The 16,064-nt window shown below is 46.0% G+C and overlaps 1 protein-coding gene and 1 pseudogene across 6 annotated transcripts; one reads left to right on the top strand and one right to left on the bottom strand.

Annotated features, from left to right (window-relative positions):
* Positions 1-3,096: 3,096 nt before the first annotated feature.
* On the top strand, positions 3,097-10,262 carry LOC112886862 (microfibrillar-associated protein 1-like). Of its 6 annotated transcripts, none has more exons than XR_003227451.1 (7): positions 3,097-3,253; positions 3,686-4,903; positions 5,278-5,417; positions 6,656-6,780; positions 8,203-9,014; positions 9,245-9,351; positions 9,878-10,262. XR_003227451.1 is itself a non-coding variant. In XM_025952899.1 (4 exons), exons 2-3 carry the CDS (start codon positions 3,732-3,734, stop codon positions 5,390-5,392), a joined length of 1,287 nt encoding a protein of 428 aa, XP_025808684.1. In that variant the 5' UTR covers positions 3,097-3,253; positions 3,686-3,731; the 3' UTR covers positions 5,393-5,417; positions 9,878-10,262. The 6 variants fall into 6 exon arrangements, 2 of the variants coding, with proteins under 2 accessions (XP_025808684.1, XP_025808663.1); XR_003227450.1 differs by having other exon boundaries at positions 9,191-9,351; XR_003227449.1 differs by lacking the exons at positions 6,656-6,780; positions 8,203-9,014.
* A 318-nt stretch (positions 10,263-10,580) lies between these two features.
* LOC112886853 lies at positions 10,581-12,334 on the bottom strand (annotated as a pseudogene).
* Positions 12,335-16,064: the final 3,730 nt, after the last annotated feature.

The raw sequence follows: 16,064 nt of genomic DNA, 5'->3' as shown, positions 1-16,064 counted from the left end.
ACTATATACTTATTTAAATCTGAATGGTCTCGTAGTGCAATTCATCTATTACATGAAATGAGAACAAATTAGTACTTGGACCTAAGAAAAATGACCAAGAAAATTTAATCAACAATACCTATATGTACATAACTTTAGTTCAGAACAGATTTTATTTGAATGAAAAAGACCTCTGAATTAGTTATGTTATCTGGCCTATTGGTTATACTAATATAGTCTTAAATTTATTCTCTTAGAATTAAGGTACAAAGTTTATCCGCGCATCTTTAATGCTAGATAATTTCACATGATCTGATATGTTACACGTCCATTTCTTGCCCATCCAACGATATCTTTAAAGTATACAAATATTTGAATTTTTCTTCTGAATTTGCATGTGGTATTGAAATGTATGGATGTAGTGGCATATATTTTGTTTGTAATTTAATGATCCTTTTCCAATGTTCAAATATGAAGTGATTCCAGTAAATAGATAGAAATACACTTAAATTTTCAAATACGAACAACGCATGTCAGGGGTGATGAGTGCAAGGGAATAGCAGGATAGGAGGTGCGGGCTGCCAAAAACTTTAAGCCCCCGAAGTGCAAAGTTAGTGAGTATCCAACTATTTCGTGACTGTTTTAGAACACTTTCATGAAAATGATCATTTTCATGAGGATCCACAGAATACCTTAAATAAAATAGTTTTTCATGAGTGTTTGACGATTTCCTCTCACGAATTTCAGTTTTCCATAGTGGTAGTCAATACTCAATACAGTCTAGTTTTTTTTGTCAAACACATCGGATCAAAGTGGAGGACGTAGGTGTCTAGATGAAACTATTAAAAAAGACACACATAGGATCAGACCAACAAGATCAACCAAACTAATCTGGCACCACTTCGAAGCCCAGGGCGGCAAGCCATTTAGCTCCAGAAAACTGTCAAAGATAGGACTCATCCTCAATGTTTTGAATGGATGTCCGCAGGTTTGGAGCCACCCCATCAAAAGCACAAGCATTTCTATGCTTCCACAAGATCCAGGCTCCCATGATGCATGACGAGTTAAAACCTCTTCTGTGGTGCCGCTGAACCTTCTTCTCTGCCTTTTTCCAGCAATCAACAAAAGAACTAGACCTACTGGTAGGCACCAAATGCGCTAAGTGCAAGGGCTGCAGCATTGAGAACCAAAATTGCCTTGCAGAAATACAAGAAGTGAGAATGTGCTGGGCAATCTCATCGTCTTGGTCGCAAAGCGGGCGGTGTTCCGAGTGTGGAAGACCTCTTTTCTGCAAACGATCTGCAGTCCAATTTTGATCATCATTATCTTTTTGAACATTCAAAATTAACTTTTTAAAATAGTATGGCTAATTTCTTCTTCAGTATTAGTTTCAACATGTGTTCAATACAATTTTCTATGAAAACAGTGATTGGTGGCCGTGTCGATGGTAAGCATTATGAAATTGTAGGGAGTAATTGTCTCTTACTACCTTGCGGACCCGATGTTTTGCTGGTGGCCTTTCTGCTCCGTGGCATCAACCTGCCCGACAAATGGGTCCATGTCAAGTGCAGCCGGCGGTTGGCTGATCCGGTGGTGTGGAGATGTATATGCTCAAGGGTAAAGAGTGACGGGGAGGAAGATGGATGATGTTTTATAATCCGCCTCTTCAAAACCGTCCGCTTCTTCGAAACTGTCTATAAAAATACACGGATTTATATTCACCTCTTTAATAATACATACACGGATTTTGCTACAATACTAAGTGCCTGTATCCGAAAAAAAAAACATGCAGCCATTTGAGTCGCCAATATTATAATATTATAGGTCACACGCATTACTGTCTGTCGATCTGTCACAGAAGGCCCAGCGCAAGCCTGACGCGCGCATACAGCGGCCCAGACGTCTGATTCGTGCATGCTGAGGCCCAACGGAGAGCGCTTGCTTGTGCACGCAGCGGTGGAGGACGTGACACACATGCGGAGAGTTGTGTTGCATGTATTGATTGGGTTACGTGCAAACAAGGATTCAAAGTAAAAATATTTGTATCTTCCGAACCAGGTATCTAAATCAAATTTCGATTTCACCATTAGAATTCTTATAGATAGCAAGTCCAGACTTAATAGTATTTGGATGAAATTTTTTAGAATATTTTTTTAAGATATAGAACAATTTTATTGTATAATTGGGACAATTATTCCACATCCACAATACAATTATTCTAACTATAAAATTATTCTAACTGGAACAATTGTTCAACATCCACAATTTTATAAAATTTTTCTAACTGAAACAATTGTTCCACATCCATAATCAAAATTGTTCTAACCGGAACAATGATTCTAGCTTCACGATAAAATTATTCCTCTTCAATAAAAAATGTTCCACCTTAAAAAGTATTTAAATATAGTTAACTAAGATCTTATTTTAATAATTTCATCATAAGGATCTCAAAGGTGCAATCTGAATTTGATTTGAACATCTTATTTAAAAGTTAAGAATTTATTTTACTTCACATCCTTCTCCTGTACATTTTCTGCTTGGAAAGTGTGACCGTGGGCCAGCGCATGATATCTTCTGCGACCGCTGCTCTGGCAGTAACGTGTAACCACCAATAGCGCCCATTTGAGCAGGGGCGGGTCCAGAATTTAGAATCTGGGTATTCAAAATTTTCAAAGGGTGAAAAAAATTGATAATATAAAGTATAGATTTATAGCATATAATTAAATACTAAAATGAGATATTTGAGCACCAGAGGCAATATGAGATTGGGAATCCTGTTTTGTGATGTTATTTTTTATTTTTGATATATATACATGTTATACTATGTATATAAATTTTTTTATCAAAACTTTTAGGTATTCAGCTGAATACCTATGCATAATGGACCCGTCCCATGCATCAATACTGGACCTGTCCCGGCATTTAAGTTGGATACTTGGAAGTTACTGAGTATTAAAAAAAGGAAAAAAGAGAAGTTCCTAAATAATAAGAAAGAGGTCCATACAACCACCGGCCCATCAAAAACTCACAGAACTTTCAGGGCCCGATGACTACAATGGTACAGCCTAGCCCAGGTTAGCCCATGACTACAAACCGACCAAAAAAAGAGGAAAAGAAAAGATAGAACACCCCGTCTCCCTCTTCCGTCTTCCCTACCTCTGGAAGCCGCCGTTCTCCTCTCGTCGAGAGCGTCGCTCTCTACCCCGCCTCTCCTCGACTGGTGCGGCGTGGAGATCCATCAGGGGCTTGGGATCGGTTCCTTCTTTTGCCGCTGGTAAGAGACCCTAACCTTAACCTGCCTTCCTCGCAGTGATAGAAACCCCGGACATCCCTAGGGGTTCGTTTTCTTCGTGAAAAAAAATTATTCTTCTGTTTTCCTTGATTGCGAGCTACCTGATACAAAGCTTCTTGCCTTCTTTCCCCACCTCCGTCCGTTCAATTAGCTATTGATTTAGTTGCCGCGTGGTACCCTGCCCTGCTAGTCTAATAATGCAATTTATCCATCCGTGATTTGATTACGTTTCTTGTTCCTCAGCCCGCAAGATTAATATGATTTGGTATCCAAATTACGGGCGCAATTTGATTTCTTTTTCAAAAAAAAGAAAACTGGTGTCAAGCTCGCTTTCTCCTGTGTGGAGCTGCACCAATTCTTCACTGGCATACCCAAATGGTACTGCTGTCGTTTCATGATCTGTGTGCATTGCAGGCTGTTTGGGCACCAAGGTGTGGGGAATTGGTGACCAACTGTAACGATGTCCGTGGCCGCCGGTGTAAGTGATGCGGCCATCGCGGTGCGCGACAAGCTCCGCGGCAAGATTGGCCAGACCAAAGTCAAGCGGTACTGGCCAGGAAAGGCGCCTGAGTGGGCTGACGATGCCGAAGAGGACATAGACCTCCGGACGGCACGGGTCTCCCTTGATAAGGCATTCCCAAAGGATGAAGATGGTGACATCCCTACAAAGGATGACCGCCGGCTCCGGCGTCTCGCACAAACCCGCGAGAACAAGGAGGAGCTGAGGGCCGATCATCGCCGCATAAGGCAGGCTGAGATTGTGTCAACTGTTGAGGAGCAGAATGAGAGGCAGGAAGCTGATATTGACGAGGAGGACGAGGAGGCCCAGGAGGAGAGGAGGAGGAGGATACGGGAGAGGCAGCTCTTAAGGGAGCAGGAGGAGCTACTTCCTCAGGAAGATGAGGAACCGGTGGAGGATGAGGAGTCAGAGGAATCTGAGTATGAGACGGACTCTGAGGATGAGCAGACGGGCATGGCCATGGTGAAACCTGTCTTCATTCCAAAGTCACAGAGAGACACCATTGCGGAGCGTGAACGGCTGGAGGAGGAGGAGCGCCAGCTTGAGGAGCTGGTCAAGAAGAAGCTGGAGGCTAGGAAGATTGAGACTAGGCAGATTGTGGTTGAAGAGATTAAAAAGGAGGAGCACATTGAGAAGGCGTTGAATGAAGAGGCCAACATTGAGGATGTTGACACAGATGATGAGTTGAATGAAGCAGAAGAGTATGAATCATGGAAGAATAGAGAAATAACAAGAATTAAGAGGGACAGGGAGGAAAGAGATGCAAGGTTGAAGGAGAAGGAGGAGATTGAGAAGGTCAGGAATATGACCGAGGAGGAGCGTAGAGAATGGGAGCGGAAGAATCCAAAGCTGCTTCGGCAGACCAAACAAAAGTGGAAGTTTATGCAAAAGTATTACCACAAAGGTGCCTTCTTCCAGGAAAGTGCTGATGATGTTATTCAGTCAGCTGGTAAAGAGGATATCTACACCCGCGATTTCTCTGAACCTACTGGGGAAGATAAGATGGACAAGAGCATCCTGCCCAAGGTCATGCAAGTTAAACACTTTGGGCGCAGTGGCAGAACAAAGTGGACACATCTTGTTAATGAGGATACTACAGATTGGAATGCACCGTAAGTACTCGTCTGTTGCATCATTATTGATATTTTTCAGTTGACTTGTTTTATTTTCTTCCATGTGCTTTCAATAGAGGTTGCTAATTTTCAAGTAAATAATTACGACCTGAAGGAAAATATTATATGTTTGATTCTTTTAATTAGGAAGTCCAGTGGGCGTCCTGCTCTTATTTTTTGAGCTGACATATTTGTTGTAGCTTTTGACACAGAATTGACTGCACTTCTTATATATTATAGTTTGTCAAAACCTTAAATCTTAGTACACATATATCAGTTGAATCGTTCTGTATGTTTCCTGGGGTCTATCTTGGTCTTTTTAACAAGGAAAATGTATGTGTTGATTCTGGACTAATTTCTTAATGAACTTTCAGATGGGCTACAAATGGGCCTCTCCGAGCAAAATATAATGCAAAAATGGCAGGCATGAATGCACCTATTGCTAAACCAAAGGGGAGTAAGAAGCTGAAGGATTGGGATGCAAAATGAGATGCTGGCTTGACCTGGTAGGCTGGTACTACTCTCAGCCTTACTTGCCATACAGGCACTACCTAGACAAGAAGTGCAAACAATCCTTATGTAGATGCCATTCTTTTTCATTTTGACTGCATAAACCCTGTGACAATGTGCTCTCTTTTGTTAAGAGTTGAAATGTCCCATAATGATCCATGAATGGTCATTAGGATTGTACTTTCTTGTGATATTTGCATATTTGTTGCCTTATGCCTGTGGGAATCTTCAATTTCACCTTTCACTAACCATTTTCTTTGTTTACTAAACCTTGGTTTTCTTATTCAACCATACTAAGTAATTGTTGTGACACTGTGGTGTACCATATGACATTGAGGTGCTACCCCATGTAATCGTACGTGCTTGCTGTGATGTATGTTTGATTGTTTGTGGGTGTGCCTCTCGTTTTGATGCTCCTTTGATGAGAAAATCAGAGATTTGTGTTGAAATGATGTACTCGGGGTGTTGCTTGTTGATAAAAACAATGAATTGCTCCACAATCCACTATAAAACGGAAAAAATGAGTTTGCTAGTAATACTGATCTGTATAATGGAATGAACTTCTATATGCATTTTGTATTCTGAATAATATTTGGCATGAGACAATTCTGTTTGTTTGTTATATAAGATGGAGTACAAAGTATGTATCTAGTAAAGTTTAACACCAGAATATATGTGAAATCGATTTGGACAAATTATCAGTAAGTTCTGAATACAATTCTATTTTTAATAGAAAAGAGTAGCAGATTATGGTGGGGAAGGATGCCAAGTAAGGATAGGTTGCATCTGCACTTCCACCTATTGTTCTGCTACGTTTGCTGCTGTCAACTTGGCTGCAAATTCGTAAATGCATCACATTTTTAAGGCTTCAAGTATGCAGCATATTGAATGGAAGAAAAACCGAAAGATGAAAACTCACATTATTAGTAAGTCTAAGAATAGAAAGTATTGGTGAGTGGTCAGTATGGTTAAACTAACCTCAGTATTTTTTGCAACCCTGAAGGAATGTAAGATTTTCTTTTACCTTTTGGTATATTTTATCTGAATTGGTTGGAAGCTAACTGCAATACTGTCAGAAGGGTGATTTAGTTTCACATGGAACATCATTAACGAATCAATTGGCTACGCGCATAACTGTAGGATCAGAATGCTTTGGCTTAGCTTTAATTTTAGAATTCCTTTTCTTCATAACTTATGCCTAATATGGTTTCTGCTGATTCTGCTTTGTATGTGTCCTGGAAGGGAGGCTGGTCCATGATCAGCTTTTAGCTCTGAAAGTTGTGGCAATGAGCCTTATGCAATGCAACGTGACAGGTCGAAGTGATAAGAAACTAACTACTCGGGTGATCAGATTTGAATTTTGTTAGGTTTTCAAGAACAAGGGAGATGTTCAAAGTTGTACTAACTACCGGGGGATTAAGCTGATGAGTCATACGATGAAGCTTTAGGAGAGGGTTATCGAGCATCGCCTAAGAAGATTGACAAGGGTGACTCAAAACCAGTTTGGGTTCATGCCTGGGAGGTCGACCGTGGAGGCGATTTTCTTAGTACGACAGTTGATGGAGAAATATAGAGAGGAGAAGAAGGACTTACACGTGGTCTTTATTGACCTAGAGAAGGCGTATGACAAAGTACCGAGAGACGTCATGTGGTGGGCCTTGGAAAAACACAAAGTCCCAACTAAGTATATTACCCTCACCAAGGATATGTACAAGGATGCGATGACTTGTGTTCGAACATGTGATGGCGATACCAGTGACTTTCTAATTAAAATAAGACTACATCAGGGGTCAGCATTGAGCCCTTATCTATTTGCTTTGGTGATGGATGAGGTCACAAGGGACATACAGGGTGATATCCCTTGGTCTATGCTCTTTGCTGATGATGTGGTGCTAGTTGACGAGAGTAGGGCAGGGGTTAATATGAAGTTAGAGCTGTGGAGACACATGTTAGAGTCGAGGGGGTTTAGACTGAGTAGGACCAAGACCGAGTATATGATATGCGACTTTAGCCCGACTAGGCATGAGGATGGGGACGTTAGCCTCGAAGGTCAAGTGGTGGCCAAGAAGGATACTTTCCGGTATCTAGGATCAATGTTTTAGAAAGATGGAGACATTGGTGAAGATGTTAGACATAGAATTTCAGCCGGTTGGTTGAAGTGGCGGCAGGTTTCGGACGTCCTCTGTGACAAGAAGGTGCCACAGAGGCTAAAAGGTAAGTTTTATAGGACGGCGATTCGCCCGGCGATGCTATACAGTACTGAATGTTGGCCTACAAAAAGGCGACATGTCCAGCAACTGAGTGTAGCAGAGATGCGTATGCTGTGTTGGTTCTGTGGGCATACAAGAAGGGATAGAGTCCGGAACGAAGAGATTCGAGATAGGGTCGGGGTGGCACCTATTGAGGAGAAGTTGATTCAGCATCGGTTGAGATGGTTTGGACATGTACAACGGAGGCCTCCTGATGCGCCGGTGCATAGTGGAGTTTTAATGCGGGGCGATATTGTAAAGAGAGGTAGAGGTAGACCTAGACTAACTTGGGACGAGACGGTTAAGAGAGATCTTAAGGAGTGGAATATCGCTAAGAAATTAGCTATGGATAGGAGCGCTTGGAGATTAGCAATTAACGTACCTGAACCGTGACCTTTGTTACTTTTTGTTTCAACCCTAACTCTTCCTTTGGCTTGTGCCCTTTTTGTGTTTCTTATTCTTGTTTTCTGTGGGTTTCATCTCTAGCCTACCCCAACTTGCTTGGGATAAAAGACTAAGTTGTTGTTGTTGTTGTTGTAGATTTTCCTGTCAGCTTACTGATGCGTACAGCTGTTAGTGTTATACTTTATGCGTTCTCCAAACAATGAGAGCGGGGGAGAGTAGTGCTTGATTGAATTGCTTCAGCAGACATAGAATGATATTTCTGTGCTGCGATAATAGAGTGAATTGATTAAGTTGTATGCTAATGGGGCTGAATTGAACTCAATCAGATTCAGATATACATGAGTTATCATACTCATCTGCACCTAGGACTTTGAAAATTGCATTTAATTGAACTATGTAGCAGGCATAGGAGTACGGGTAGCCTTCTGGCACAGGTCAATGTTTCAGTTCTGTCTCTTTCTACATGGGCCCTGTTTGGTTCCGCTCATAAGCGGTTATAGGTGAAAAAAATGTGAAAAATCCCACCCAAGTTTATGGAAATTGAATAATGTGAGCCACTCCATTATTTGGTGTTTCCGTGGGCTTTTGGTGGTCAGACATGTTTGCATATTCAGAAACTCCATAAACTTAAAGGCTAGTCATTCGTTGAAAATTCCCAAGCTAGGTAGCTAGTACAGCAGACTCTGAGTGCTTGCGGCAACATTGGGGAAAATTAAACCACCCTCCGGTATCCTTCTCCATCCGCATTTTGTGGCCTCGCAAAGCTCTCCCATACGGACAAGTGGCAAAGCACGGCTGGAAGTGGCGCGTGCAGCCTGGACGCCTGGCAGCATCAGAGCTCATTAAAACTTTTGGGGAGCCTGCTTTTGAGCAGTACAGGTCAGTTGATTTGGCTCCCCTCCGTTTCTCAAAATTGACACTTGGTACTGTTACCCCTCAGTTTACTGGTATGCTCTCTTACAGAACTCTGGAATTTTTTTCATTTTTTTTAAAAAAATTATCAGGGGCATCCTTTTTAATACTATTGTGGTGCCTTTTTGTATCTAATATTGGCAAATGTTTGATATTTCAAGAGCATATTCTTGAGATAGTTCGTGAATATTATGGTTGTGGTTTGTTTCAGTGGATAGAAATACATGTGAAGCAGAACATCATTCTTGGAATTTCAATTTATCAGGCAATGTTGGTTATACACATGTTCTTTTGAGCTGGAGATTGTTAGGTGTTCAGATTGCTGAATAGAGCTGATAAGAAGAGATTGTCAGTTATGCTTCCAGACCACAGGTATGTTCACACTTTTTTCTTTCATCTTTTTTGGCCCTCCTATTAGCAGCAAAAAAAAAAAAGAAAGATCTAAAGCGATATGCTTGATGTCCTCATGGTGTTTGTTTCTTTGCTCTACACTCCATGGATTAATTGGCCCTAATCAGGCTCTGAACTAATATTGGGCATCTGAAAACTGCTACGTGGAGACCTGGCATGATGCTATCTCTGTTCAATGCCATGTCCCACCACCCACCATTGTCATTAATTGATTGTATCTTTAATACCATCTGAAGTATGTTACATTTATCTGCCATACTGTTTTTATCGAATATGACCTGCAATTCCTGAGTATTGTTGTTTGCACTTCCATGCTCAATGTTGTTGTGACCATGCTCTGGATGCTATGCATCCAACAGGAGAATGGACCTGCTTTCTAGGGTATTTTGACACTGGTGTGTTTTCGGATGTTTGTGGTTATATGTGTTGGTTGCGAGGATGGTTGTGGTCTTGTGTCTTGTGACTCATGACTGATGTTCTCTTCTAGGTCGACCCTGAATGCGATGGGAGTGACGAGCTGCTGAGTTGAAGTGGAACAACGACTACTTCGTTGATCTGGGGCTGCAAGTTGCTCCTTTCTATGCTTGAGCTGGAGGGACCGGTGAGGCAAACAATGTGGCTGCACGAAAACATGCCACATGGTTTTGCCACTGCCAACTGCATTCTGTCCTTGTTATCAAACACTTATCCTTGATCTATCCATGTTGCTTGAAAGGGAAATATGAGCAGGTTTGATCGATTCAGTATTGTCCAGCGGCCGTGCTTTCTTTGTATCTTTGATTGGAACAATAGAGACGATGAAGGCAACGCCAACACCAGGCCACCAGCACCAGTAACAGTGGATAATAATACCCTGCATTTTCATATCGACTAGTAGACTTTGTTCAAACGCAAGATGTTTCTATTTTTGGTTATATATGGCGAAACACTGAAAACTGTGTGCACTGCTCATCCCTGTTTACTCTTGTGATACCGGCCCATGAGCATTTACAAGTCAACACAGTGGATGGCCATGGCAGCATGGCCTATGGGAAAACAGAGCACCAATGGAGTGCACGTAGGTACTGTCTGCTCATGGAAATCGGAAATTGCGGCCTTTATATCTTTTTGCGTCGCCATTGTTGGACTTCATATACCGACTTTGGCATCAGAAATTGCGGCCTATTTGGCCAGGAACAGTAGACGCTGTCTTCTCATGGGAATAAAAAATTTCGGCCCATGTGATGAGGAACAGTGTGTCTTCCCGTGGAGATCAGATTTCCGTTTTGAAAGGAAAAAAGAAACAAGTCTCCAATCCATTAAGTACTCCATTATTTCTTAACCTCTTGTTAATGAGGAACACACACGGCCGTTTCAGATCAACGCATCTTGCTTCTCAACTAATCGAAGCGTAGTCTGATAAGCTCTTCAGGCTTGTGACGAATCGGATGAGCTGCTGAGCGATCTCACCATCGCCAGCAGGTTCTCGTACGACGACCCGCCGGGTCCGGCGGCCGCCGCCGCTTCCGCCTTCCACCTCGCCGCTTTCCTCCGCATCTCCTCGCTCGCCATCACCTCCCTGACGCGCTCGGCGACCTGCTCCCTCCTCACCTCGGCGTCCAGCCGGACGCCGACGCCCCACGCTTCGCAGGTCAGGTGTACCTGCAGTTGGTGTGCTGGTCCGCGAACACCGGCCAGCACGCCATCGGCAGGCCGGCGGCCATGATCTCGCACGTCGAGTTCCACCCGCTGTGCGTCAGGAAGCCGCCCACAGCTGGGTGCCCAGCACCTCCTCCTGCGGGCACCACGCCGTCACGCGGCACCGCCCCGCCGCCGCCTCGGCCGCGAACACGGGAGGCAGCGCGGCCAGGCTGCCGCCGCCGCCGCCGCAGCGGACGAGGTCGTGGCCGCTCGCGGCGAGGCCCCGCGCGAACTCTGCCAGCTGCTCCGTCGACAGCACCGTGTTGCTGCCCAAGTTGGCGTACACGACGGAGCGCGGCTCCTGCGTGTCCAGCCGCGCCAGGCACCCGGCGTCCTGCTTCCACAGGCTCAGCCCGGACGAACCGTCAGTGGAGTCTTCGGCGGCGGCGGCGCCACGCCGGAGCAGGGAGCCCAGGGGCCCGATGGTGTAGATGCGCGGGTACTCGGCGCGGCGCGCGGCGAGGACGTCGGCCTCGAGGGCGTCGAAGGTGTTGAGGATGAGCGCGCCGGCCTTGGCGCAGCTGTTGGCCTCGGCCTCTATGAGGTGGAGGCAGAAGTCGTCCGGGTCCGCGGTGCGGAGGAAGCTGGAGAAGCTGCCAAGGCTCATCGGCGGCATGCCGGGGATCCAATCGATGACCGTCGTCTCGAGGTAGCCGTTGGTCAAGTAGCTCTCATCTGCACGCTCGGCGAATCGACCGATCAGTGTCTGTGCATGGTGAAAGCAGAGGTTAACAAACGTGGTGCGTGCCTTGGAATTGGTGATACCTTTGAGTGGCAAGTAGCCTCTCTCCCTGAGGTCGCGGAGCCTCATGTCGGCCATGAGCGAGGCGGCGCTGCCGGTCCAGAACGCCACGGCCGGGACGCCCATCTCCCGCGCTACGTCGAGCGCGAAGCTCATCAGCATCGTGGCCAGCACGCACGTGACCCGCGGCACGCCGGGCTCGCCGCCGCCGTCGAGCCTCGCGACGAGGGCCCGGAAGGGCGCGGCGCAGGTGGCGGTGATGGACGCGGCGAGGCCGGTGCTGTAGTCCTGCTTGCCGCGGTCGGCCTTGGAGAGCCCGTCCGGGATGGTCTCGAAGCAGAACCCCTCGCGGCCCCGCACGGCGCCGGCGCCCTCGGTGACCCGCAAGAGCCGGTGGTTGTGCTCGGTGTTGACGAAGGTGACGTAGGCGCCGTGGCGGTGCAGAAGCTTGGCGACCTGCAGCGCCGGGTTGATGTTACCGGAGCCCGGGTACGGCACAACCACGACGTGCGGCCTCGCCATGGCCGCGAGGGATGTTGCACGCTTGATGACAAAGTTTGGCCTCAATCGGATTGGATCGGGTCTGATCTTAATATCTTGCGGATTGGAATAATGGAAGACTAGTGGGATACACCATGGAAAGGACGTGAGTCCAAGGTGTCACATGCGGGTTTGCTGTCGGAGTGTTCAGTGGGGCTGAATGTTCGATGTGATGGACAGGTTGGTGTGTGGGTAGGTTCAGCAAAGACTATGAATTTGAGACTGCTTGTCATACCACACCTAGCTACAATGTGATAGATGGAGTCCAGCCCTGGGTTTCTCTTGGTTGTGCCAATTTAGAATGAAAAACGAAGACAAATTGGGTCCAAAGTCTGTAAAGAGTCCAATTCCTTATTTTCAGGTGCCCTAGGCACCATATAAGTTTCCTTTTTTGATAAACTAAGTACTACATAAGTTTGGGATGTACACCCATGTGAATTTAAACTTAAATTATCATTTGATTTACTTATTTGCTTCTCCATGTCGAAAATTGCGCTTGCGCTTCCATCGGAGAAGCGAGGGGTCAATGGCAATCAATCAATCAAGATTGTGCTTGCTGGTCAAATGATGTTAGATGGTAAAATAGTTATCCTTTTACCACACCACGTGGTTCTGTGTTCATACACCAAGAATATCGGGATGATCGGGTTGTCTCCATATCAGTTAGGGTTTTAGGATTATTTTTTTAAAACAACTAGGCAGGAGAGCTGGTGATTATACTAAAAAGAAGATGGAAGTATATATTGAGCAAAACAACAAATGAAAAAATAACCACTCAACAAATGCGAGCTGCACCACTCAATAGGCCATAAATACCAAGACGTTGCTCCAACACTAGGTGTTATGAAGAAATTAGATTAGTGATCAATTTCTATAATTAATTAATCAGTTAATGATTGATAATATCATTAAGTAGCTTACTAATCATGAAAGGGCCAACCAGAAGGGGTGTGTCCCTTCAGCCCTTTAGCCCCTTGGGCATGTATATAAACAATGGTTCACCATCAATGGAATACAACAATACAAGTCACTTTCATTCTCCTTCACTTTTCACTCTAACACGTTATCACGCACGCGACTCTCCACTGGGCGCAAAGCAAGAAACAGAGGCCAGAAGGCCTCTCGCTCCCTGGGTGAGAATGGATCCTGCACTCTTACGTTTCTTTGCAACCGATGATGGTTTCCTCATCCTCCCGCTTCATGGTCGCCACCACTAGATGAGCGGATGCCGATGTTGCCACTGTCACCATCGCATCAATGGTGGTCGAGGCCGACTCTTCACTGGTGGACGTGGCTGCTGGATGCCTCGCCATCGACGAGGAAGCCTGACACCACCACTGAACCAAGGCTAGTGGCCTGGTCCCTCCACACCCGCTGCAGCAGCTTCACGGAGCACCACCAGTGACTCCTCCGAGCGTACCAGAATGGCGACGCCACCAGCAGAACAGCGTCTTTCGACGCCCACGCCACTAGAGGAGCACCCTCGCCGCCCTCTAGTCTTCCCCCTTCGCCGTCCGGGTTGTACCACATTCGGCATCGGGGTCATTCCTGACCCCCAACTCTTCGGCAGCGGCCGGCAACGTCGACTTCAGCCCTCAGGTCGGCCCTAGCACCGTCACTATACCCAGTTCGACGGAATCGCCGCTCCAGGGGCGCACCCAAGCTTCACCATTGGGACAATGGTGGCTCGTCGGAATGCGCCCCTATTCTTCAACGCTGGTGGCCCCTCCATGGCCGCACCACCGGCAGAGGCCGCATCTGCGACATGGGAGGTGCCCGCAGTTCCCGCATCCTCGCCGCCACCTCCACCCACCCGCATCCTTGGCCGTATGGTGGCCATCGACCGCCAACCAGGGATATGGCATGGCACATGGAGCCCCGCTGCCCTGGGGCTCTCCTCCGAGAACTGACCAGCCGGCGAACTCGGGGCGAACCGAGGCAACAGGGCAAGTGGATAAGGGAAGAAGAGGAAGCAACAGCGCAGGAAGGAAGATGCGATGGCAGCGCTGCAGCGGGCAGTGCGGCACACACCAGCGGCGACGCATCGGGCAGGCAGCGTCGTCTCAAGAGGAGGCGGCAGCTTAGGGTTTTCAACCCTAATCGCTCCCCCGCCAGGCCCTTTATACGGGCCACCCTCGGCTGGGCTGGCTTGGGCCGACCGCCAACCAGGCACCCGACCGCCCGCAGGCCAAGGCAAGCCAAGCAAGGATGGACCGCAGCAGCCGAGCCGCCTACAGGCCGGAGCCGACAAGACGAGCCGGCTGCACAGCACCGAGCCAACCCCTTTCCCTCCTTTGCAGCATTGCAAAAAGGCCCCCAGACTTCTGTCTATTTACATATTTTGTATATGTTGTTCTGCTTATTTATATTTGAGGCCTAGATTATTCTATTTTAGTGTAAGGATCGATGGACCAAGAGGTGGGGTGAATTGGGCCTTTTTCAATTTCTAAAATAAAGAAAAGCAACCTTAACCTATGCAATGCCAGTAAGGCACCAATTCACCAACCGGTTAACTAAGCTACCAACACAAGCTAAGAGAGATAAAAAGAGAAGTAAAGCTTAGCAAGGTAGAGCAAAGATATGATCTCTAAGTCAAGCACATGAGTAAATTACATGAAAGAAAATGCTTGAATAAAGAGAGTGGACAAGAGACAACCGGATTTTTTCCCGTGGTATCGATGTGTTGGCACACACCCCTAATCCATGTTGTGACACTCACAAAGAGTCTTGTCACCTCCCAAGTCATGGAGACAAGGGCGCTCACTAAGAGTCTCCGTTCACCATCCCGGCGTGGTGGAGATCAAGCCACGTACAATCTTCTTCTCCGGGCTCCCACAATCCTTGGCAAGCTCCGCGAGAAACACCTCGATCACCAAGATCGCCTAGGTGATGCCAATCACCAAGAGTAACAAGCTAAGGCCTTCACTTGAGCAAGAACCGATCACCAAGAACGGATGCACACAAGCTTCTCTCTACTCAAGTCCTTAATCTTGCTTCTTGATTGATTGAATGAACAAGAATGTGAAATGATGAAGCTCAAGGTGGCTCTTGACTATAGTATGAGTATTTGGATGTTGCCTGGTGTCAAGAGTAGCAAAATGACCCATTGGAGGGGTATATATATATAGGCAGTTCACACGAATAGAGCCGTTGGAGCAAAAGCTGCCAGAAAGCTGCGTAGCGCCGGTTAATCCAATGTACCTCCAATAGTCATCGTCGTTTTAAACGATGAATGTAAACTGCCCCTTCTGAAAACTAGCCGTTACAACTTGGGTAGATTAACCGACGTATCATCGGTTTCACCGGTGAGTGTAGTTGTCTACTGATCAACTAAAAAACCAAGTCTCTGGACAACTGCACCGACGTCTCATTTCAAACATCGTCGGTTTAACCGGTGTATAGAGCTTGAAAGACCCTGGAAAAACCAACTCTGGACAAATGCACCGACGTTAAATTCAAACACGTCGGTTTAACCGGTGTATTGACTTTGTCCAGACTCTGCTTACTTCGTTTAACCGACATATAGAAAAGTGAGAGCGTCGGTTAAACTGGTGTTAAGGATTTTTTCTGATTTTGCCTTTTCTGATTTGAGTTTTGAATGAAATCCAAATATTCTTGAGATATAAGTTGAGAACCACTTATTTGAGCTTCTAGAAACCTGAGTGACCATTGTGTGCATCCATTTTCAAATGACCATGTCCATGCTCAAGTT

Source organism: Panicum hallii, chromosome 1 (genome assembly GCF_002211085.1).
Source record: "Panicum hallii strain FIL2 chromosome 1, PHallii_v3.1, whole genome shotgun sequence".
Taxonomy (NCBI): domain Eukaryota; kingdom Viridiplantae; phylum Streptophyta; class Magnoliopsida; order Poales; family Poaceae; genus Panicum; species Panicum hallii.
The sequence above is the reverse complement of the archived record's forward strand: the minus strand, read 5'-3'. Positions and strand labels throughout refer to the sequence as shown.